Source organism: Anolis carolinensis, chromosome 2, assembly GCF_035594765.1.
Source record: "Anolis carolinensis isolate JA03-04 chromosome 2, rAnoCar3.1.pri, whole genome shotgun sequence".
NCBI classification, from domain to species: domain Eukaryota; kingdom Metazoa; phylum Chordata; class Lepidosauria; order Squamata; family Dactyloidae; genus Anolis; species Anolis carolinensis.
This window is the reverse complement of record NC_085842.1, coordinates 128,149,303-128,172,082: the sequence shown is the minus strand read 5'-3', so window position 1 is coordinate 128,172,082 and position 22,780 is coordinate 128,149,303. Positions and strand designations below refer to the sequence as shown.

The 22,780-nt window shown below is 38.6% G+C and overlaps 1 protein-coding gene across 3 annotated transcripts; it reads right to left on the bottom strand.

Moving 5' to 3' along the window:
• Positions 1 to 239: 239 nt before the first annotated feature.
• slu7 (SLU7 homolog, splicing factor) lies at positions 240 to 22,683 on the bottom strand. 3 transcript variants are annotated; one of them, XM_062970496.1, is made up of 17 exons: positions 22,624 to 22,683; positions 19,489 to 19,591; positions 16,277 to 16,460; positions 14,998 to 15,151; positions 14,559 to 14,639; positions 13,211 to 13,375; positions 12,189 to 12,257; positions 11,492 to 11,539; positions 10,007 to 10,138; positions 8,754 to 8,851; positions 7,251 to 7,318; positions 6,021 to 6,160; positions 5,516 to 5,677; positions 2,345 to 2,449; positions 2,144 to 2,215; positions 1,502 to 1,624; positions 240 to 810 (listed from the first exon to the last, which is right to left on the bottom strand). In XM_062970496.1, the coding sequence occupies exons 3-17, from the start codon at positions 16,441 to 16,443 to the stop codon at positions 631 to 633; spliced, it is 1,764 nt and encodes a 587-aa protein (XP_062826566.1). In that variant the 5' UTR covers positions 16,444 to 16,460; positions 19,489 to 19,591; positions 22,624 to 22,683; the 3' UTR covers positions 240 to 630. The 3 variants fall into 3 exon arrangements, with proteins under 3 accessions (XP_062826566.1, XP_003225251.1, XP_062826567.1); XM_003225203.3 differs by lacking the exons at positions 19,489 to 19,591; positions 22,624 to 22,683 and adding an exon at positions 19,348 to 19,482; XM_062970497.1 differs by lacking the exons at positions 19,489 to 19,591; positions 22,624 to 22,683 and adding an exon at positions 19,308 to 19,422.
• Between the last annotated feature and the right edge of the window lie 97 nt (positions 22,684 to 22,780).

Below are 22,780 nucleotides of genomic sequence, written 5' to 3'. Positions count from 1 at the left end.
ATACGCAGGTCTAAATGTACAGGACAGAACTTGTGCTGTGTGTAGGAAGATATATATAGGCAGGAAGAGGGTAATTCCCAAATTATAAGATGCTTTGAAAAAAGAATAAAAATGTGACAGAATACACAATCTGCTTAAGACAGAATTCTTTGAACCTCTTAAGATGTTTGGAATACTAAATTGAAATCTGAGGAGAAGCTGTCAACAGCTGAGCTTTATAAAGAAAGATTTCAGAAAAGTGGCTAGAATAGTTTTTAATTAAAAACCATGTTTCCACAATTCTGCAGTTTTACAGGTTTTACATTAGTTCAATATAATCTCTATCCCTGAATGGGTTACCAGACAAATGTTGAGCAGAAGCTGCAGACCTCCTTTGTTCTCCTTGGACAACTTCGATGGGGAATATCTTCTGAAAATCCTTAGCACAATGGTTTTGAACAGGAGGTATGCCACACTTATTTTGACTGGATGTCAAAAGGTTCAGATATATACAACAACACTGTACACTCTAAAGGTTTTTTCCTGGCCCAACCATGAATCTTTTCTCTCAGAAAAATTCTGAGAAAATCAGCAGAGGTCTGTCCAGTTGGTCATTAAATGTAACATTACTTTCAAGTTCTTTCCTCAAAACTACTGTCCCAGGAATGAAGCCATAGGATCATCAGGTCTCTGGCGCTTCATTTGGTAAGCCTCCATTTCCTCCTCTGTTGGTTCCCGGCTTTCATACATGCTGTTGTATGGTCTCTTTCTCTCATCTAATTGCATGATTTCTTTCACATGAAGGAGACGAGCTTCTTCTGCATTTAATGCCTGGAACATAAATCCCAAACAGTGTTAACAACAGAGTCTGGAAGGTTAACATTTTACAGAAATGAGCAAAGACATGGAAAGAACCAATGAAGAAAGTGACTGTTCACTGAGAGGCAAGAACAGAAATAAGATGAAAAAAAATATACAGAGAGTTATTTGTATTTAGAAGGCCAAGTAGCCCATTATGGGCTGGATGTGGCCTAGAATATCAGTCACTGGTCAGCAGTCTGCGTCATGAAGGAGGCTACAAAGGCAGATTAACAGGAAAATGAAACTCATCCTTTCTGTGTAACAAATTCACATTCACAATGGTTATTTCTAAATATATGCTACTACCAGGCTCCCCAACCCAAGACCAACTGTCTATTTCGCAACTATCTAATGCGCCTATACATTGTGGTAAAGGTCTTGTCACAGAAGTTTAGAGAAGAGGAGAACCTTTCTGATCAACCTCTAAAAGAAATACATTTAAGAATCAAAACTGCAGTGCTTGAATTCTTGACTGCCAGAATCTCCTACAAATCCAATGACTGATAATCACCTGGGTACTTGAGGTGGGCATTCAACCCACCTAGATCTTTCTGGAGGTAAGAAAAGCACCTCCTTCCCTGAGCGGCTCAGCTATACAATGGGATTTTTTGCGCAAATATATGAGACAACTGCAGCTGGCAGGTGGCTATCAAAAGCGTACCTTTTTCAATTTTTCTTGTTTCTTTCTCTCTTCTCCCTCACTGTCAGAACTTGTACTCTTCTTATGCTTATGCTTCTTCTTCTTTTTCTTCTTCTTCTCTTCTTTTTGTTTCTCCTGGTGGATCTGTTTAATGTGAGAAAGGGCAACGATATAAAATACATAATGTAGAAGATAGTGTACATCAAGCTGCATGGAGTTTGTATGTATAATATGCATAAAAAGCTTCCAATTGCTTAGATATTTCCTTATTTGCTATGCCATGCTGAGGAAGCGTGTACACGTCCACCTTCATAACATGCATAGCGCTCTCCCCAGCATGGCTGAATCAAAAGTCCCATTAAGTACATTGTTTGTAGAGCTGTGTAGAAGAACACTATCAGGCTAAGTGCAATGGATAAGCACTATAAGAAAGATACATAACCCATCTGCATTGCAAAGCTAGTAATATCTGCATTTTACATTCAGTACCTCCAAGGCATTAGGATGTAAGAATACATAGTACATAGAGGAAATGTTAACCACATTAGACAGATCAACAAACTCAAGCAAATATCTTAAAGTAATCTCTCTCTTTGTTCCACTCTTTGCCACATGACAGGCTTCTGCAGAAAGGGAAAGAGCCAGCAGAAAAAAGCAGCCTACCTCTACAAGAGTTTTGGGTATGGCCATATACCCATCCTCAGGCAGGTCATGTGGCAATTCCTCATCAGCATTCTGTAGAAAGAAGAAACAGAGATGGGGAATTACATTTCTGAAAAAGAGGCTGGGGTTTTAAAAAAATTTTTTTTTAAAAAAGAGGTGTGATTAGAAGTCTATAAATCTAGTAGATAAGCCAGTTCTTACAGCAAGTTCTTTTCCAGCTTCTCCTGTGCAGTATGAATACTTGACAAATGAGTAGCAGCATTTATACCCCCATTTGCCTTCCTTCCAATAGGAACCCCAGATACACTGCAGGTAAGGAAAAAAGAAAGCAATAAATCATCACAATGGCTTCTACTGCCAAATTCAATATTTTTTATAAATATATTTCAAGAGAAACACAACAAATGTAAAAATACAACATTTTCTAGAAACAAAATTTCAATCTTCATAGAAGATTTATAAAATCAATAGTCACATTTTCATTCTACTTGAAACATAGCATCACTGATGTTATTATTTTATTTATTTATATCCTGCCTCTCTCCCAATAATGGCTAATAACATAATGAAAATAATATAAATAAAAGTGTATAAGAATACTAACAAAATATAAATATAAGATTTAAAAATAATTAAATATTTTATTAGGTTTAAACATTAAAAATGTTAAAATTGATCAAAGGACTATATATAAACCCGAAAAACAGCATTACACAGCATTAAAAGGTGACCCTTAGTCATTGTCTAAAGTGTGATGGAAGGAGAGCAAGGATGGGGCCATCCTGGTCTCTTTTGGCAGTTTGAGTCTGGGAGGAGCCACCAAAAAGGCCCTCTCCTGTGTTCGCACAAGAGGGTGGTGGGGCAGAGAGAAGGCCCTCCTCAGAGGATCTTACAGCTATAATGGGTTTACAAAGGAGAAATAGTCCTTCAAACAACTTGGACCCAAGCATGTCATTTCCCAATTCCAGGGAAGCAGGAAGCTCCCTAAGAACCCATCTGGATCCATAAGCCTCCTGGGACAGATCATCTTAATGGATACCTGACCCTTGCAGAGGCTCTGAGTCCTTACAAGTTTAAACCTGACCAAGAAATTATCTGTCCATGATAACGGAAAAATAAAAACCCCATCAATTCTCTGATCACCATAACCCCCCCCCCCCCAGCAACCCCCTCGTTCAGAACACAAAATTTAGAGCAGTCTTGCACAACCTGTGGATCTACAGATGTTTTGGACTTCCTGGCCATTAGACAAGCTGGAAGGGCTTCTGGGGGTTGGAGGTCCAAACATCTGGAAAGCCACAGGTTGTGCAGGTTTGATTTAGAATAGAGGTGTCAAACATATGACCCTCCGGGTGTTTTGGACTTCTGCTCCCATAATTTCTGGCCATTGGACATGCAGACTAGGGCTTTTGGGAACTGGAAGCCTAAACTGCTGGGGGCCAGTTTTACATTTGTGATCTAGAGCAGTGTTTCTCAAACTGTGCTCTTCCAGGTGTTTTAAACTTCAGCTCCCAGAAATCCCAACCAGCTTACCAGCAGTTAGGAATTGTAGGAGTTGAAGTCCAAAACATCTGGAAGGCTGGAAACTGGAACTTATATTCATATGTGATGAGACTGTAAATATGTACAAGATTTTTGGGAAATGGTTATAAGGGAAATAGAAAATATTATTAACATAGAAATTAGAAAGAATCTGGCAGAAATATTGCTATCAATTAAAAGAGATGAAGGTAAATATAAGAGGAGAAAATTTAACAGACATGCTATTAACAACAGTCAGATGATTAATAGCAAAATATTGGAAAGGGAAAATGACAATACAAACTGATGAATGGTAAAAAAAAAAGGAAAAAAAGACTTTGAAAGTATCTGGAGAAGATTTTTAGAAAAAGTATTGGAAAAAGAAGATGGGAGTGTTCTCCACATGAAGAATTGAGCTTTTGGTGGGCTTTTAGAACAACAACAACAACAACAACAACAGGTAAAGATAAAGGTTTCCCCTGACGTTACATCCAGTCGTGTCTGACTCTGGGGGTTGGTGCTCATCTCAATTTTTAAGCTGAAGAGCCGGTGTTGTCCGCAGACACCTCCAAGGTCATGTGGCCAGCATGACTGCATGGAGCACAGTTACCTTCCCTCTGGAGCAGTACCTATTGATCTACTCACATTTGCATGTTTTCAAACTGCTAGGTTGGCAGAAGCTGGAGCTGACAGCAGGCGCTCACTCCACTCCCCAGATTTGAACCTGCGACCTTTCGGTCTGCAAGTACAGCAGCTCAGCGCTTTAGCACACTACACCACCGGAGGCGCCAATAACAACAACAATAATACTTTATTTGTATTCTCCTCTATCTCTTCAAGCCAATTCAGGGCAGATTCCAACATACAACGGCAAACATTCAATGCCTCATAAAACAAACAAATACTGACATAAAATCCAGAAAAACCCCACATATGAAAATAACATTAAAACCTAACATCAAATTGAAGCCTAACATCAGAAGAGGTGGCTCTGGAGAAGGGGAGAGCAGGGATGAAAGAAAATAAAAGAGGGGGAAAATGTATAGACATAAGAATGGTGAACTTATGTTTCATATACATATGTCTATATAATTGTTAACATATTTATAAAAATAACAGTAACAACAACAACAAAAGTCCAAAACACCTGGAGGAGCAGTTTTAGAAACTATGGTCTAGAGTTTTCTCAGCAGGATGAATGGGGGCAGAGACCACCTGGGACAAGCCCATGGTTGTCATGGCAGATATGACACCGTGAGTCTCTTTTGATTTTATGCATTTATCTTATGCAAAATTTCTGAAATAATTATCAGATATAAAAACCAAGAAGAGATGTATTCAGAAGCTCTTTAGCTGTCCACAAATTCATTAAGATTAAGCTCCACTTAACCACTGGGACAATGAAGTCACGACTAACATGTCACACTGCTCTCTGAAGAGCTTAGTCATAAAAGAATATTTCAATTCAGGGCCTTGTCTTTTAGAAATAATAGCTTACCTTGAGAAGGACATTTTTGCCTCATGTAGACAATTTCTCACTTTGCCATAATTGTGCCATACTGATTGGATTCAGTGACTCATCCAAAGCCACTCTGTCAAGTTTCATCCCCACTCAAATCTAAATGGGGGATGCTAGGCCAGATCCCATTTCTATCTAACTTAATTCACAACTGTGTTGTGAAGATACAGAGGGTGAGGGTAAAGATCCAAAATTTTATGTATATCTACCTGAGCTCTTGAGATAATAAACAAACTGAAATATATAACATAAATATACTTGGGTACAAGAACACTGACAGACAACGATCAAGTGCATTATACTTCAACAGCCTGAGTTAAAATCTCTTGTACCGTGTGATTGTTGATCAGAACATCTTCTTCATATTTAGAACGAGCAACAGCCTTGTCTTGCCCTTTAATGACTGTTCCATGTCTAGAATATTCCACATAATCTTCTGTCTGAGCAAGAAGTAATTCAGGTGGTGGGGCATCCAGATGTTCTTCTCCACCATACTAGGAAAAGAGATTTTGAAAAATTGTTAATATTCTCTCTGTGTTTGGGTTTCATTTAAGAGATCACATGTATATTGAGGCTTCTTCTAAATTTCTATTCATTCAATATAAATCACTGCAATACAGCAGTAAACTTTTTTTGTTCAGTAAATTAGAACTGTATACTGATTTCCAGTCCAAAGCAATAATAATAAATTAATTCCATTCAAAAAAAATGATGTATATAGATCTGTATTTTTTTTAAAAAACATTTTTGTCATTTGATTTTTTTCCAGAACTATAACCCTAAAATATGTGCATTCTTTTTGCTAAAAAGACATCTTCATGATGACCAATTACATACCTTCTCTAGGATACTTTCTTTCTGCTGCTCCTTAAAGTCTTCTTTCTTCACTTTGAAGGATTTGTACAAGAGTTCTAGCTTTGTAGGGTCTGCCTGAAGATGAACTTCAGAGCCTTTTTCGTAGGCCTCCCAGGCAAATACTATGGATAATAGAATAAGGAAATATCTTCAGTTCTTCCGAGATAGATAAACAGATAAATAAAATACGATAGATAAGAATTCAAGCTATTATCCAGGATTATCTCAACAGGACTCTCCAATATAAAAATCTGTGGCTAAGTGGGATGAAATGGAGTAGAGCACAGCAAAGAGAAGGTGGTTCTCTTTTTTGTCTTGTTTCTCCTCCAAGAAATGCATCTAGGCCCCAGAATACTAACCACGTGTCCCTTGGAGCCTCACTCCACACAGCCAGCTCCAAGGATAGCAGTTACTGTTGGCACAATACCTTTCTACTTTAGGGACTGGGAGAACAAAGTGCATCAGCTTGGAGAAAGTGCCTTCTCCAAGGTATTTCCTGCTTCCACCTTAAGAGGCAAATCTGGGTTTGGGGGATATGTGGGTATCAGAAACCCACTTTTATGCTGAGGGGAAGCAAACTGTTAACTCCTTTCTCTAAAGGACTGATCAGTCACACCACTACATGCTGTTCTCTGCAGCTTACATGCTTTAGGCAGCAAGTGGTTGGTGGAATCCATAGATTCTACCAACCACAGCTCAAAATTATGTATTAAAAAAACAAAACAAAAACAAATCTTGATTTTGTTGTGTGCCAAGCACTACACTGATGTAATCTCTCACCATTTCACTGATCCTCAGGCTCTTTCTACCATTCATTTCAATTGTTTGCCATTTTATATAAGGGAGGCCATTTTACTATGGTACTGTATATAACAGGACTTGAGTATCCACAGATTTTGGTATCCACAGGGGATCCTGGGGCCAAATCACAGCAGATACTGAGAGTCCAGTATACACTCACACTTTCACCTCTGAAAGGTGGTCAAGCCTTTAAAGGGTGGGAGATGTACAAGTGATAACCTTTCCTAAATTCATGATTTGCCTTGGGAGATGCCATGAATTATGACTGATCCTTGTTATATACCTTCTCCTATATTTCCTTCTACATTGCAAAAGAGACATCCCTCCATAATTCCCCCCGCTCCCAACATAGAGACTCATTTAAAGTGAAAAAGTGTGTGGAGATGTTAACCTGTTCAAAATAGTACTTACACTGAGTTTGTGCCATAGAAATGGTAGCTCCACTGTAACGAACAAAGTTATCCCCTGCGTAACTAACTCTGAAAAAAAAGAAAGCATTTAGCTTTTTAAGTAGACAGGTTCCTACTGTTGCCTTGTACAGACATATGCGTAAGAAGTAGAACGGTTGTCCTACTAATTAATGATATTACAGTAAGAGATCTTTTTTGCTTGTTAATGACACAGCATTAGAATTCACTGTATTTCTCATGCTGCATTTTAACAAGAAAGACTAATTTCCATGTTGACAGAAATGTGAAAATGGCTTAATAAGCAATATATGTTATTGGTTCTCAATACCCTGTGAAGGGCAGTCTCTTGGTGTGCCTCTGGGCAAAATACTGTACATGACATCTTTTTCATGTTCGCAAATAAGGGTAAGTTACACCATCATCAACTGTGGAAACATAGCATGAGAAACATAGCAGGGCTCCTCACTAAGCCTCCTTCATATTCCAAGCCCCTCTGCATTTATTTCACTGAGGAATGAGAAGAGTGAGCAAATGCTGTGGGGCCAGTTTTTTGGCTAAGACTCTATAGAGTCATGGCAGACTGCCAAAAGTCAAAAGCAAATAATGGATAATAATAACTTTATTTTTATACCCTGCCCCATCTCCCCGAAGGGACTCGGGGCGGCTTACAGGGGGCCAGGCCCGATAAAACAAACAAAACAGTAACAAAGCAATAAAACAATTATCCCAGTAAAAAACATCATCATCAATAAAAACAATCATTAAAATCAACAAGCAGAAGTCTTCTTCTTCTTCTTTTAATGTTGAAATGTATAGGGGGGGGGGGCTTGCAACCCATTTAAAAAGATAAATTGCCACTTTTTTGAGGACAAAACGATGTCCCGATGGAGCCTAAAGAAGAGCCAAGGGCTGCAAAAACAGCATTAATGAGCCACAGAACACATTTTGCTTACCCGGATTCAGAGACAGGAGTTTATTCCACTAACCCTATGATGATTAAATATATGCATTAAATGCTATTTCACTCTTATATTATCTGATTAGTACTCTCTCATAATTTCTACTGATAAATACAATTTCTCTAATAAGAAAATATTTATGCTTCCAAAGATGCACAATTTAATTAATTCAACTTTGTTACAATGTATTAGAAGACAAATCGTGCTATAGAAGCTTACACCAACAATAAAAATAACAATTCATTAAAAAGCCACTATAAACATTATTAGAAATAACTAAGTTTACTACAATATAACTGACGGAAGTAGCACTTGGAGGGACAGTACAGAGGAAGTGGGAGCTTGAGATGGTCTTTGTGTGCAAATGCGCATACAGACACACAGGATACAGACAGTCATACGTACATATATACACACATACACTCTCCCTGCTGAGAACCTTTCCATAATATAACTGGTGGTAATGGCCGTGTGTGTAAGGGACAGTCCAACCCCAAACATAGCTCCTTTATTAAATTACTGAAGCAAGCTAATTATAGACTTACTCATCTGGATTCTTTCCTGCATTGGCGTATGGATTCTCTCTCATTGCTCTGGTTTTGGGGTCATAGTAGGCAGAGTTGGGATCTAGATTCCGCAAGTACTGTAAAAATATGAGAATGCTGACTTGAAACACTGGGTCAGAAAATATGACAGCAATTTTGAAAAGATGACACAATTCTGTGTAACACAACTAATCTGAAATCACGACTCATCTAAGGCAAGGGTTCCCCAAAATATTGGCAATTTTTTCTTAAGAAGCCACACTTAGAGGTCAAAATGTCATCCCAATATTTTAAAATTTACCCAGGCTCTTTAAAATGGGGGTGCACTCCAATGTCCTGTAATTAGTGTTACTATGTCACATTAACCAGCTACCATTCAGCTGTTTTAGAAGGTATGCTCTATAGCAGAAGAGAAAAAAAAGAGCTACAGTTCTGTCTTTTGGCCTCTTAAAAAAGGCAATGCAATTTCTGATAGCTCCTGTTTTGTCTACCATGAAATCGTTTTAGAATAATTCCATATACCAGCAGGCAGGATGTATGGTGGACAAGTAAATGGCTTTATCTGTACTTACCTGGAGGCAATTTTAATTTACTGCTTGCACATTTTTATAAAGCCGATTAAGAGAAAGAGATTTAACTTTCCAGAAGTCCTTTGCTTCTATGGAGACCTTTCGAGTTTGTTCAAAGTGAAGTTCAGCCCTCAACAATAGGCTGATCTGAATAGGCTCCTGATAAAACTCAGGGATCAATGCAGAGGAATACTGAGGCCCTCATCTACATTGCAACATAATGCAGTTTCAGAATCCAGTTTAACTGGATTAGATGAGTCCACACTGCCATATGCAGTCAATGCAGTTAAAGTCCATTCTGAAATTGCACTATATGGCAGTGTAGATGGAGTCAAAAACAGACAATACATTGTTCCAAAATGGATACATTCTTCCTATGATCTCCATATAAGACAAATGCTTTACCAAGACTCTCCTTTTCCTTCAGTTCCAGTGCTTCTGGGAAGGATGGAGAAGGAACTTATCAGAAGCTGTTTCAGTGCTTTGTGTGTATTGTGACTATGCATCTGTGGTAGCAGAAGCAGGAACAGTGCTCATTGAGAAATACCTGGTCTCATTACAGCCTATATAGTAACAGTAATTATAGCTTGGAATAAAAATTATAGTAAGAAATTAAAACGAGAAAAAGAACAACATGGAAGATACTAACTACATAAGGACAATAGTTAATATACATTAGCTTACTTTAGCAGTATCTTCTCGAATACGAAGGTTTCGGACTGTAATGCGTCTTTTGGAGTCAAAATTTTGTCCAGGCATATCAATATCATCTGCATATTTGTCCTCATCTTCTCCTTCACTGTTATGATCTCTTTCCTGAAAACACAGTGAGATATATTAAATAACAGAGTGACAGGGAGGCAACGCACATGCAGTTGACCTCTATGTGATGGCTTTTAGTTACATGCAAAATATCTGTGGTTTCATTATTGGAAGAGTAAACATAGTTGTCTAAATACTCTTCAAATAAGAACACAGTTATATAAGAATCAGCATACATATAGCACAAAAATCAGGTTAGACGCAATGTTTGTCGATGGGAGCATCCTGGATAGAGCCAGGAGGAAACAAGAAATTTTAGGTACTTTACATCCAGTTGGAGCATCTTTCCCGGTTCCTTAGGGATCCTCTAAAGCAGAGCTTTCCAAACATTTTATGTTGGTGACACATTTTTTAAACATGCACCATTTTGTGACACAGTAATTCAGTATGACTCGCAAATCTGAGGTTAAACCCTCCCCTTATAAGAGATGTGGACTTGTGCATAAATTGTAATAATGAAATGTATGGGGACACAGCATATGTCATGAAAACCTTTTATTTATATTTATAGAAATATAAGTTTTATTGCTTATTTCACATGGACTTAGAATTTTTTTGTTACATTCATGCAACAACAAGTCCCGAGTGATGCAATGGGTTAAACCCTTGTGCCGGCAGGACTGCTGACTGACAGGTCGGCGGTTCAAATCAAGTGAGAGCAGGTGAGCTCCCTCTGGCAGCTCCTCATTTGGGGACATAAGAAAAGCCTCTCACAAGGATGGTAAAAACATCAAACATCCAGGCATCTCCTGAGCAATGTCCTTGCAGATGGCCAATTCTTTCACACCAGAAGCGACTTGCAGTTTCTCAAGTCGCTCCTGACATCAAAAAAAAAAAAAAAAAACCCCAACACACTGCAGACGACACACAAATGTGTCATGACACACAGTTTGGAAAGTTCTACTCTAAACCTTCAAAATAGATTTTCGGGGAACACAGAGGGCAAGTGCAGGAGGAGATCAGAACCAATAAATATTGTTTCCTTTATCACACAAGCAGAAATGTACCACTAGATCACAAGGTGTCCATGCATGAAAGGGCCCTTTTGCCTATGGGAGACAAATGATAGATGCAAGCTTCTAAAGGTATGATATGATCTGAGTAGGATCTGAATTTACAAAGACAATGTTAGTGCTACACCACAGATTTTTTCAGGCCAGGAATATCAGAACTGGATACTAAACTTTTTCTACACCTGCCTCCAACTACCCAGAAAGTGGAAGACAACTGAAAGAATAGCAAATATTTTCTTGTTAGATCTTGTATAAATACAGATCTAAAGTAAAGAACCCCCAGAACATGATATAGTAAGTCCAAAACTAGTTTTTAGCGGGAAGGGTTTCTCACCGTCTGTGAATTTGGTTCTTCTTCATCCCATCGATGTCGTGGGGAGCTCTGCAGCCAAAAACATAAATATATTGGCACAATACCAAGAAAACCACATAGCAAAGTTGTGGGAGAAATTAAAAAGAATAACTTTTCCGAGATGGAGCAAATATGCTATTTAAAGAAAATATATCTAATGGAATTTAAAAGCCAGCAGAAAATAGGCTGCCAACTTGAATTTTAATTATGTTCCAAAGAAAGAGAGCTTATAGACAAGATTTGTTTCAAGTTGATTAGTTTCTCAAGCTACAAATAAATATTGCATTCATGCACTTTTAAATAAATAGTTTTGACAATCAAGTTGATAAATCAATATATTCTTAAACTTTGGATTATTAGCAAATGAGTGATTATAAAGATACAATTTTAATGAGACAATTAAACGTTATGAGTTTTCTGGGCTGTATGGCCATGTTCTAGAAGCATTCTTTCTTGAGGTTTCGCCCACATCTATGGCAGGCATCCTCAGAGGATGCCTGCCATAGATGTAGGTGAAACATCAGGAGAGAATGCTTCTGGAACATGGCCATACAGCCTGGAAAACTCACAACAACCCAATGATACCTAACATGAAAACCTTCAACAACACAATTAAAATGTTAGTTCATTATCAATACTACTTTCTCGAAATATTTCCCCTTCCTTCCAGTTCACTTACCACTTGTTCTGTCAGTTTCCCTGAAGCAAGCTCTTCCTGCAGTTTCTGTGCTTTCAAAGTCCGTTTAGCCTATTAAAAGGAAACCAGGATTACTATCCACATGTATTTAGTCACTTCACAGTATTGCTTTAGAATTATGTCATTAGCGGAGGGGAAAATCCATCTTTCATGTAGCAGTGGTTTGTCTTTAGAGTGTATAATTCACTAAGATATTTGATCTGAAAACTACCCCTTCTTCCCTAATTTTACCAAGGCATTAGATATCCACTCTGTAATAATAATAATAATAAAGTTATTTATAACCTGCCCTATCTCCCCGAGGGCACTCAGCAGAAACCAGATTCTTTGTGGACTCTGTAGTCAGTTGAAACCAGATTCTATCAAAACTGAGGCTTCGATCCAGAAATGTTTGTGCATATTCTTTTCAACAGAGTTCTGCTAAATTCTCCCAATTTCCTTATTGTGCTGCAATCCCCTCATACACTGTTCTGGAAAGCTCACTGACACTTGGGAGCAATTTCAGGGAAAACCACTTGGTGGTTTTCAAGGGAACTGTGACTATAATTAACCTCAGAACATTATCAAGGTTGAACCAAGATTAAAGATGAAAAAATATGTATAGTGGAGAGAAACTCCTACAGAGATAACATTACATCTCTAGCATGCAAACCAAAAATAAGTTTATGGATAATATCGTCCACTACTATCTAAATTGTAAAGTTAAATATTTTACTAATTGTAGGGTGGACTTCAGATTAACTCTATGGCATCTTCAGGAAAGATGGAAGGACTCATGTCTGAAATTCTGGAAAAATGCCCATCAGTGGAGACAATACTGAGCTAGAAAGACCATGGGTCTCATTCAGTATAAGATTACTACAGTTGTTTTCATATCTGTGAAAGTGAACACGAGTTAATTAAATGCTGTATACAAAACCAATCTACTTTTTATGTTGGTTCATGTTATACCTGTTCAACAGGTGCATCAGTTAGTAATCTCTATGAAAATAATACCTACTTACTAGGTCAACTTTGGCATATTCCTCCACAATTTTCATGTGTTCCTCTGGATTGTAGCCATTCCACCGGTCCCGTTTCCCATCATAATCAAACATCAGCTGAGGCTGTTCATGTTCATCTGGGGCAATGTTAGTTCCTGTGTATTTTGCTCCAACCCTTCTAGGTCTCTGCAGGGAGAAAAATATAATCCAAATGTTGCATTCTATCCCTGGTTTTGGAATGGGATCTGGACATATTATTACATAAGTCTGATGGTAGAGCATAATGACACAACAAATATTCTCTTCAAAGCATCACACAATATAGAACCATATTTTGCCCATCTTCCTCATGTCATTTACTTGTCTCTATAGCTAGCAATGTAATATGGATGCTGATCACATGGAAACCACAAACACATAACCAGTGAAAAGTATCAACTGCAATATGGATATAGAAGAATGTGCAGAAGAGATAAATTCAGAAAAATAATCTTCCTCCCGAAGCACGCGATCAATGGCTACTTCAGCTCTGTCACAATAAGGTAACTCTGTGGTCTATCAATCCAATGTGATCCATTATACATGAAACTGTCAACACTACTGGAATGACTTATAATAGGCTTGATTTTCTATTGTCAGAGGGCAGAAGCTCCAGAAAAAATAATCTATCACAGGAGCATAAAGATCCTTGGTCCTAAGGGCCAAATAGAACCGGTATAGTACAGCACTGCCCAGCACTGGCATTATTTCAGCCATCATGTAACAAAACATTTAGTGATCAACTTCCTTCCTGAAAAGTGTTTTCTGCTGCCTGTCAGCACAAAAGGGTAGCACTAACCATAGAAAGTTCATCCTTTGGATTTGTGATACTTAACAGTCTAGCTCAAAGAGACATTCTTCTGGAGAAAATCCTTGGTCTTTTTTAAATTGCTAGGCCAACTAGTGAACAGTCAACGAATCAGTTGCTGAATGGTAAGTAAACATTCACCTGATCCCCATTAAGTCAAACGGTTTGCTTTAGTTTATTTAAGTTTATTTTTAAATGCGAAAAACTACACATCTCAATTTTGAAGAGATACTTTCTGCTTCTCCAGATTCCTATCCAGATAAGAATTGGAATGTATTTGTTGGCCTTCCCGCCATATGTTCTCAGGTGATAAATTAATGATTTTTGTTTTTAGAAGCTACTTTAAAAAAATAGTGATTGAGAGCCTAAGACAGCAACAGCATTCAAAAGTAAGAACATTTCAACAAGTATTTTAAAATTCATATTAGGTGTGTGATTAAACTTGATCCTGTAATACTTTATACTGACATCTGCAATGTGATTAAACCAATTCAATGAGTAACAACAACTGCTAATGTTTACCTCCAGACAATCTTTTTTCTTATGTGTTAATGCACCACAGTTCTCACAGGCTCCTTTGCGATATTTAGTTGCCACAGAATTCTAAAAAGAAACGCACATGAATATTTCATAGCAACAGTACATTAAGTTTCCCCTCCTGACAATGAAAAATATGATAATACCAATATGACCCCAAAAAGTAACAGCTTGGCTATTCAAATTCAATTGTGCTGAAATGCTAACTGCATGCAATTATATCCTTAGCTAGAAATATCACCCAACAACCATCTGTTATAAAACATATACACAACACTTTGTACTTGGGACGCATGACAAACTATCATTTAATTCAATCTTTTGAATGCCAAGATTGAGAAAAAAAACCCATACAGCAAACTGGTGAGAGCATATGTTCATATTTTAGTGTCCTATTGTTCGCTTACTACACACTGTGACCTACCTCTTTGACTCCTCGCTTGTACCATTCCCCCAAAAATGTAAATTCCTGCTGCTTCTCTGGCTGAGGTCGCTGATGCTTCAGTGTGGGCCTTTTGGAAGGATCAATATACCAGGGTACTGAAGAAATGTACTGAGGAATATGCGGGTTGATGTCCCTGAAATACAAAGAAAAAAACATCTCAGAAAATTGTTCAGTCTATATGCTTACCAGAGAGGAGGCCCATACAAATGACAGGACTTACTTCTGAAGGAACAAGCAAGGGAATACTGCTGTTAACATCTTGCTGTTTTATAAGGTCAGAGAAGCTGCCTTTAAAAATATTGAGAATGCTTTAGGCCCCCTTCCACACAGCTGAATAAAATCCACATTGAAGTGGATTATATGGCAGTGTGGACTCAGCAAGCTATCAGTTCAAAACAAATATTGTGGATTATCTGCCTTGATATTCTGGATTATATGGCTGTGTGGAAGGGCCCTTAGTGACTAGAACAGTGACATAAAATCACCAGATGTTCCTATTTTTGAAAAAGTATTGAAGAAAACATTAAGCTGAAATGCTGTTAGCAAGTTACTACAATGTGAGTCCAATTAAAACCATTATCATCATTGTCATCATCCATTTTTGGGTCACTAAGGTTAGAATTTGGTTTTAATGGCACAATGACCAAAATCTACCTCAATTTATATTTTCAGTGTGGCAGTCCCCAAGATAGCTTTATATCTTGGTGGACAAAAGCCAGATAAGACTCCAGCTATTCCCTATGGTTGCATGTGCTATCCCAGGTGTCATTGGGAACTCCACAAGGATGATACTGTTGTTATTAGAAAAATCCCAGTTGTTGCCAAAATTTTGTCTGATGTGATCAAGAATGCTTAACGTCTGTTTTAGGCGAAAATGACTGTGCTCCCAAGTATCCCAAGATAGCAACATGAAATTGGCCATCTTGGGATACTTCACATAGAAAAGATAAATTGTCAGCATTTGCACTAGGAGGAAGGCCATTGATACATGCTCCAGTTCTACACAAATATAATGGAAGGTAAGTTTTATTGTACCTAGCAAGCATCAACAGAGAAATACTACACCAAAATCTTCACCAAAGATTTTAAAACTCACAATATTTAACATTGAAAACTGACAAAACCTATATTTCTTAATCTCTCTATCAACTGCCTGCTTGTCCTACAAAGTGTAGGGAAGAATCAACAATGTGGAAAACAGGGACCAGTTGGCAGAGATGCAGGAAATGCTGTAGTTAGAAAATTATGCAAGTCTTACTTTCCCTCTTCATCCACTTCAGCAGGAGCATTGCCCAGTTTTCGCTGTTCTTCCAACTCTTTCTTCTTTCTCCAATCTTCCCTTGTCATTTTCTTAGGCTCTTCTAAGCCATTTGAACCTCCACCAGGAGGGTTAGTAGCTATTGTTTCCATGCTCCCAGACTCCATAGTCTTTTTTCTAGTAACTTATACAGATAAACAAATGAATATAGGTTAAGAATGGTCATAATACTATATACAACAGGTTAAGGTATAGAATTTCCCTTTCCAATAAGAATAATTGCTGTTATTGGAATGAATGAACTTCTTTCTATCTAAGTAAACTACCAAACATTTGAGTTTATGTTAGTATTTCTTCATTTGAGAAGGTTGTTAGCACTTCTAGCAGGTTTCCTACTTTTGTGTTGATATTGCAATTTCAATTAAAATGATAATAATAATAATAATAATATATGATGATTATTATTATTATTTTCTGTGATGTGGACATAAGAGCAGCCTCCCAGCAGGATGGTAACACATCCAGGTGTCCCCTAGGCAACGTCTCTGTAGATGGCAAATTCTCTCACACCAGAAGCCACTTGCATTATGTTCTCAAATAGTTTCTGACATGATTTTAAAAAATTCTCTGTGATCATAGCTTCATTATCACCTCCACGATTTTTAAATTTTCCCTCATCTATTTCAACTAGCATCTATTTGTTCTAAACAACAATGGATTAACTTTTTTTAAGTAAATGTGGTATTCAAAACTGTGTGTTTAATAGAGAAGAATAACATCCTGAGGGCTGTACATATGCTTACTATACATTTCCAACGGCAAGGAGATGAAGAACCAGGGATGGAAAGACCTCTGCTTTACAGCTCTGCCAGCTACATAAGCCAATTTAGTATCTAAGCTACTATGCTTGGTTAAATCATGTGACCCTATGTGAAACAATTTTACATGCTACTATAACAGATATTCTGTGGACATAACATAAACTATAGTACCATTTTTAAAACAACAGCAATAACAATAAATGAGGTTCTGAACAGTCAAGTTTTTGAAAGCTGTAAAGGAAACTATAGGTCAGTATTAATTTAAGTGTAAAAGCTTTGAAATGCTTTTGAAAAGATTACAATCTGTTCAAAAAAGATTATGATTAAAGAAATCCACACTGTGAAACAAATTATAGCGTATTTAGAATAAATGTCCCAGATGCCAAATACTTATGTGTGCCCATATTTCCATATGTCTATCTGCTGCTTATGATTTTGTCTTTCAACAATTCCTCTTAGCTAGTTCAGGGAGGAATGCTCAATACAGTTAACTAGCTTTTTTGACAGCTTTTGAAGGAGATTGTGGTAAGAAACAGAGCTGAGAAAGTCATAACTACACTTGGGATGCTTTCTAAAAATTCCTTCATGCATAGATGTTTGAGACACTAAATACATATGCTGTTTAAAAAACTCAACAATGTTGTCCCTGGGTGCTTCTACACTGTAGAATTAATGCAGTTTGACCCTATAAATCAACACAAATCAACCTAAAGGCACACACATATCCACACATAGACTTTTTCACTATGTTTTGAAGTACTTCAGAAGCAATAAATTAAGAAAGACTCTCAATCAGGAATAGGATTTCTTCCAGAATTTGAAATTGTTAAGAGTGTAGGCATTATTTTGGAACCCCCCTTAAGTTATTTGTTGCTTTCCCTTTCAAGTCTTAACTGGGGTTGGGGTTCTTCCTTAACTTCCAAGGTCAGATGAGATCTGGCACCTTTAGGGCATCTGGACAGATACGTATTGACAAATCAAATACACAAATATAGAGGAACTAAATAGCAAAGCAAGGTGTACCTACTGGGCATTCTTGGTGATGGCCCCCCTGCTTTGGAACTCCCTCCCCAGGGAGATTAGGCAAGTTCCCACACTGCCCTCTTTTCATAAGTAACTGAAAACTTGGATGTTCCAACAAGCCTTTGGGAAGTATTAATCCCTAGGCCCAGTCCCTAATTGCCTGATAATAATCTGTTCTGCACCTCGCCTGCTGCCCTGGCCCTGCGATACACTGTTTGCGCTATCCCTTGTCCAGTCCTTTTATAGTTGATTAGGTCCTTTTTAGTACTCCTGACCACTGGACTACTGAACCTTGCCTGATGGAGTTTCTATATACTCAGTTTGATGTAAATATATATAATATGTTTAATCAGGGTTTTTGTATTTTAGGTTTTATTTTATTTTTATTTCATTTTTCATTGTTAGTCTTATTCTGTTGGTTGTTTTATTAAGTTGCAATTAGGTTGTTTATATTGTCTAATGTGCTTTGTCTTAATGAAAACTGTTTTGTATAGTTTTCTTTGGACATTGAATGGTTGCCATATGTTTGGAAACTGCTCTGGGTCCCTTCGGGGAGATAGAGCAGTCTATAAATAAAGATTATTATTATTATTACCGTGGTTTCACGGAAAGCATTCACAGAAACAAGTTCTGTTCCTGCTGCAAACAATATGGCACTCCCATTTGGTGTTGCAGAAGATTTTTCTGACTTTATATGACTACAGGGTTACTGCAACATAGGATGCAACAACACTGTAGGATTAATGCAATGACAGCACTTTCACTGAGATCTGTAGTTTGACAAGGTCTTTGGCCTTCTCTGCCACAGAGTGTGGGAGCCTTATGAAATAACAGCTCCCAGGATTTTATACCATTGAGCCATGGCAGTTAAAGTGGTGTCAAACTGATTCGACAGTACAGCTGGGAGACTAATTCAGATCCCTGCTCAGCCCTAGAAATCCACTGTGTGGCCTCAGACAAGTCACACGCTCTCAGCCTCAGAGGAAGGCAAAGTCAAGCCCCCTCTGAAGAAATTCTGCCAAGAAATCCTGTGACAGATTCGCTTTACGGTCGCCATAAATCTGAATTGACTTGACAACAAGAGCGAGGGATTACGTCTGTTATGTAAACAAGAGTAATTTAAAGGTACACTGAAGAGAATTTGAGATGCCAGGAGAAAACAAACCACAACACACACACAAACACACCCCGCTTCCGGAAACACCAGGAAAAGCCCCTCAGGCTCACCCAGAAGTCGAACGCCTTCACTCCTTCAACGTTACTGAGGCTGCGACACTAAGCAGGCCTCACTTCCGTTTCCCACAATGCAGCGCGCGGCCCTACCCGTTCTCCACTCCTTTTTTTTCTTCTTAAAGGGCTAGAACTCACTTCACCTCCGAAGGATCCTTCCCAATCAGCTGGCCTTTCTTCGGCTGCCCAGCGCTCAGAGTCAATGCAGAGAAGGAATGGCTAGGCCGTGAAGCTCTTCCTGCTGTTTGTAAAAAAGGACTGGGTTTAAGAACTTGCAGGGTCATAGCTAGGGTACCACTATGGTAACATCCCAATCGAATCATGGGATTTACAGTTTAGGGAAGGGCATTAAGAACTCACAGTCATTGATTGAGCTTTTGTGCCTCGATGAACTACAAGTCCCAGAATGCCACAGAATGTTGACATGGCGGTTCAAGCGTTATGGCAATGTAGAGCGCTGGACTCTTCTTTTTATGCAGCTTGGGCCCCCTTCCACACATCTGAATAAAACCTCAATTATCTGCTTTGAACTGGAATATATGGCAGTGTCGACTAAGATAATCCTGTTCAAAGTAGATATTGTGGGATTTTTTGCCTTTGCATTCTGGGTTATGTGGAAGGCCCCTGGGCTGTTGTGTCATTTGAGAGATTTTTCAGCGTTGGCAATCCCAAAAATGATGTTTTGTGGGCAAGATCTGTTCAGATAGGGTTCGCCATTCCATTCCTCTTAGGCCGAGATAGTGTGACTTGCCCAAGGTCACACCACTCACACGGCAGCACAGTGACTCCACATTTAACTACCATGGCAGCATCTCATGCAGTCTTGGGATTGCCAGTTTAGGGAAGGGCCCTTAAGCTTTTCAGCCAGGGCGCCTCTGACTAAGCTAGAATCACACTATTATTTGTAGCACTATTATTACACTTCATCTGCTATGACAACACCATATGGAACCATCCTGGGATTTCACTTTAAATGCCATGAGGATACTCTTTGAAAATTCCAGCTGAGGGAGAATTCTCAGCCAGAGAGCTCTGAGGCCCCTTCTACACTACCATACAATCCAGATTATCAAAGCAGATAATACAGATTTTCTGCTTTGAACTGGATTATATGAGTCTACACTGCCAGATAATCCAGTTCAAATCAGACAATCTGGGTTTTACATACTGTGTAGAAAGGGCCATTGTTGGAGAATGCAACCTTTTCAAGCAGACCATGTGACTGGTTCAGAGAAGGTTTAGAATACAGTTTTAAAAGGATGACAGTTAAGGCTTGAATGCAGAAGCCAGTGTTAGGAGTTAGAAGACAAGTTGAGGCTTGAGTTCCTTGGAAGTCAACTGTTATAAAAGAGAGCTGTACAGAGCAATATAGTTTTGAAGAGATAGTTTAAGACTATAAGTTAAAGATACAAACTGAAATGTTTTAAAGCTTAACCTGACAAGAAATGTACCTGTATATTTAAATACATGGAGTTGTGAATAAAACAAACATATTATTTTAAAGAAGTCTACTTGAATTTTTGTCTGCTGAAAGTGTGGAATAGAAACAAGATATTTACATGCCCAGTGATCATTCATGACCCAATAAACTAAAGGAACACCTCTGAAACTCTGCTACCCAATAGGTTATGATCCTAACAGGTCATAATCCCCATTAGGTTGTGATCCTAACAGGTCATAATCCATTAGTCCAGTAGCTATAGGCTTCACCAATCTACGTCCCAGAACTCTACAGGATGCAGCCAGGGCAGTTAAAGTAGAGTAATAGCACTATAGCAACTGATTGGGTTGCAAGACTGCCTAGGATCCAACAATGGCCATCAAAGTGCGATAACTGCAATGTGAAGGGTTCCCTGCTGAGTACTATTGCAACACACAGTAAAAGACAATGCTGGGTTGGTTCTATTCCCGTATTTACCTTTCAAGACAGCTCTGAGGCCCCTTCCACACAGCTGTATAAAATCCACATTGAACCAGACTATAAGGCAGTGTGGACTCAGATTATTTTAGGTCAAAGCAGATATTGTGGATTACCTGCTTTGATATTCTGGGTTGTATGGCTGTGTGGAATGAACCTGAGGCACAGCTTCCTTGGGACCCTTCTACACTTACAAATAAAATCCAGATTATCTGCTTTGAACTGGATTATATGGCAGTGTAGATTCATATAATCCAGTTCAAAACATATGTATTCTCTTTGATAATCTGGATTATATGGCAATGTAAAAGGGGCCTTAGATATCTACAGAGGAACCCCACAGAATTAAAAAGGACTTCTTGCTGAGTAAATATGATCACCTGGTAATGTTAATCTGTTTTCGCCATCTACACTGCCATATAACAATCAGCACACTTGTATGCAGTTCAGTGCGGTTATATAGCAGGGTATGTGGGGCCCTAGGGTTGCCAAAAACCAGAAAGGGCTTTAATGTCTCACAACACATAAAGCCGCTATCCACTTGGGAGATTTGTAGCTTTCCACACTTGGCTTGCCTTTGAGTCTCATTATTTAATGACTTAGCAAAGATGTGTTTTGTGTGAGGGAATATGAAATAAAGACTCCATATTAAGTTGAGTTCACTGGACAGGGCTGCTATGGCCAGCATTCTGATTGGTTATTGCCTCTGGCTTGGCAGGCAGACCAATGGTTTATCTGACATTATTCACTCTCCTCTTCTGGAGAGTGGAGGAAAGAAGCTGACAGGAATTTTTGGTCAGGAATGTAATGGCTGCCGTGCTCTCCAAAATTTGACTAAAGAAGAGATGAGGCATATTTAAAAGGACTATTACATATTGTTTGCCTATATACGTGTTTGAACTCTTGAACCTGAATAAAGATACTGTTATTGTTTTATTCAAGCCTATGTGACAGCCTTATTTCACAGCAGCTTATTTTGATTTAAAGATGGTGATAAAGCTTCAATTTATTTTTTATTTTACATAACCACACCACATTTTGGACAGCAGTTCCTAGAATTCCTCAAAACGGCCCTTGGTCACACTTGGCTAGGGGACTCTGGGATTTGCAATCCAAAAAGGCCACATCTATGTAGTAGTTTGAGACCACTTTAACTGCCATGGCGATGGGATCCTGGAGTTTTGTAGCTTGGTGAGGCAACAGCCTTGGGCAGAGAAGGTAAATCCACAACTCCCAGGATCTCATAGAATTGAGTCCTGGCAGTTAAAGCTGTAACAAAGCTGGGGAACCAGGGGAGGCGTAGGGAGATGTAGTTTTCCAGGGCCCCTAGCCTTCTCTGCCAAGGAGCACCTTACCAAAGTACGACTCCCATGACTCCATAGCATTGAGCCACGGCGCTTAAAGAGATCTCAAACGGTATGAATTCCACGCGGTAGATGCAGCCTGGCTCCTGAAAGAAACGCCCACAGCGTTTTCCGAGGTTTGCTCTCGACTGCGCAAACTCCGCTCCGG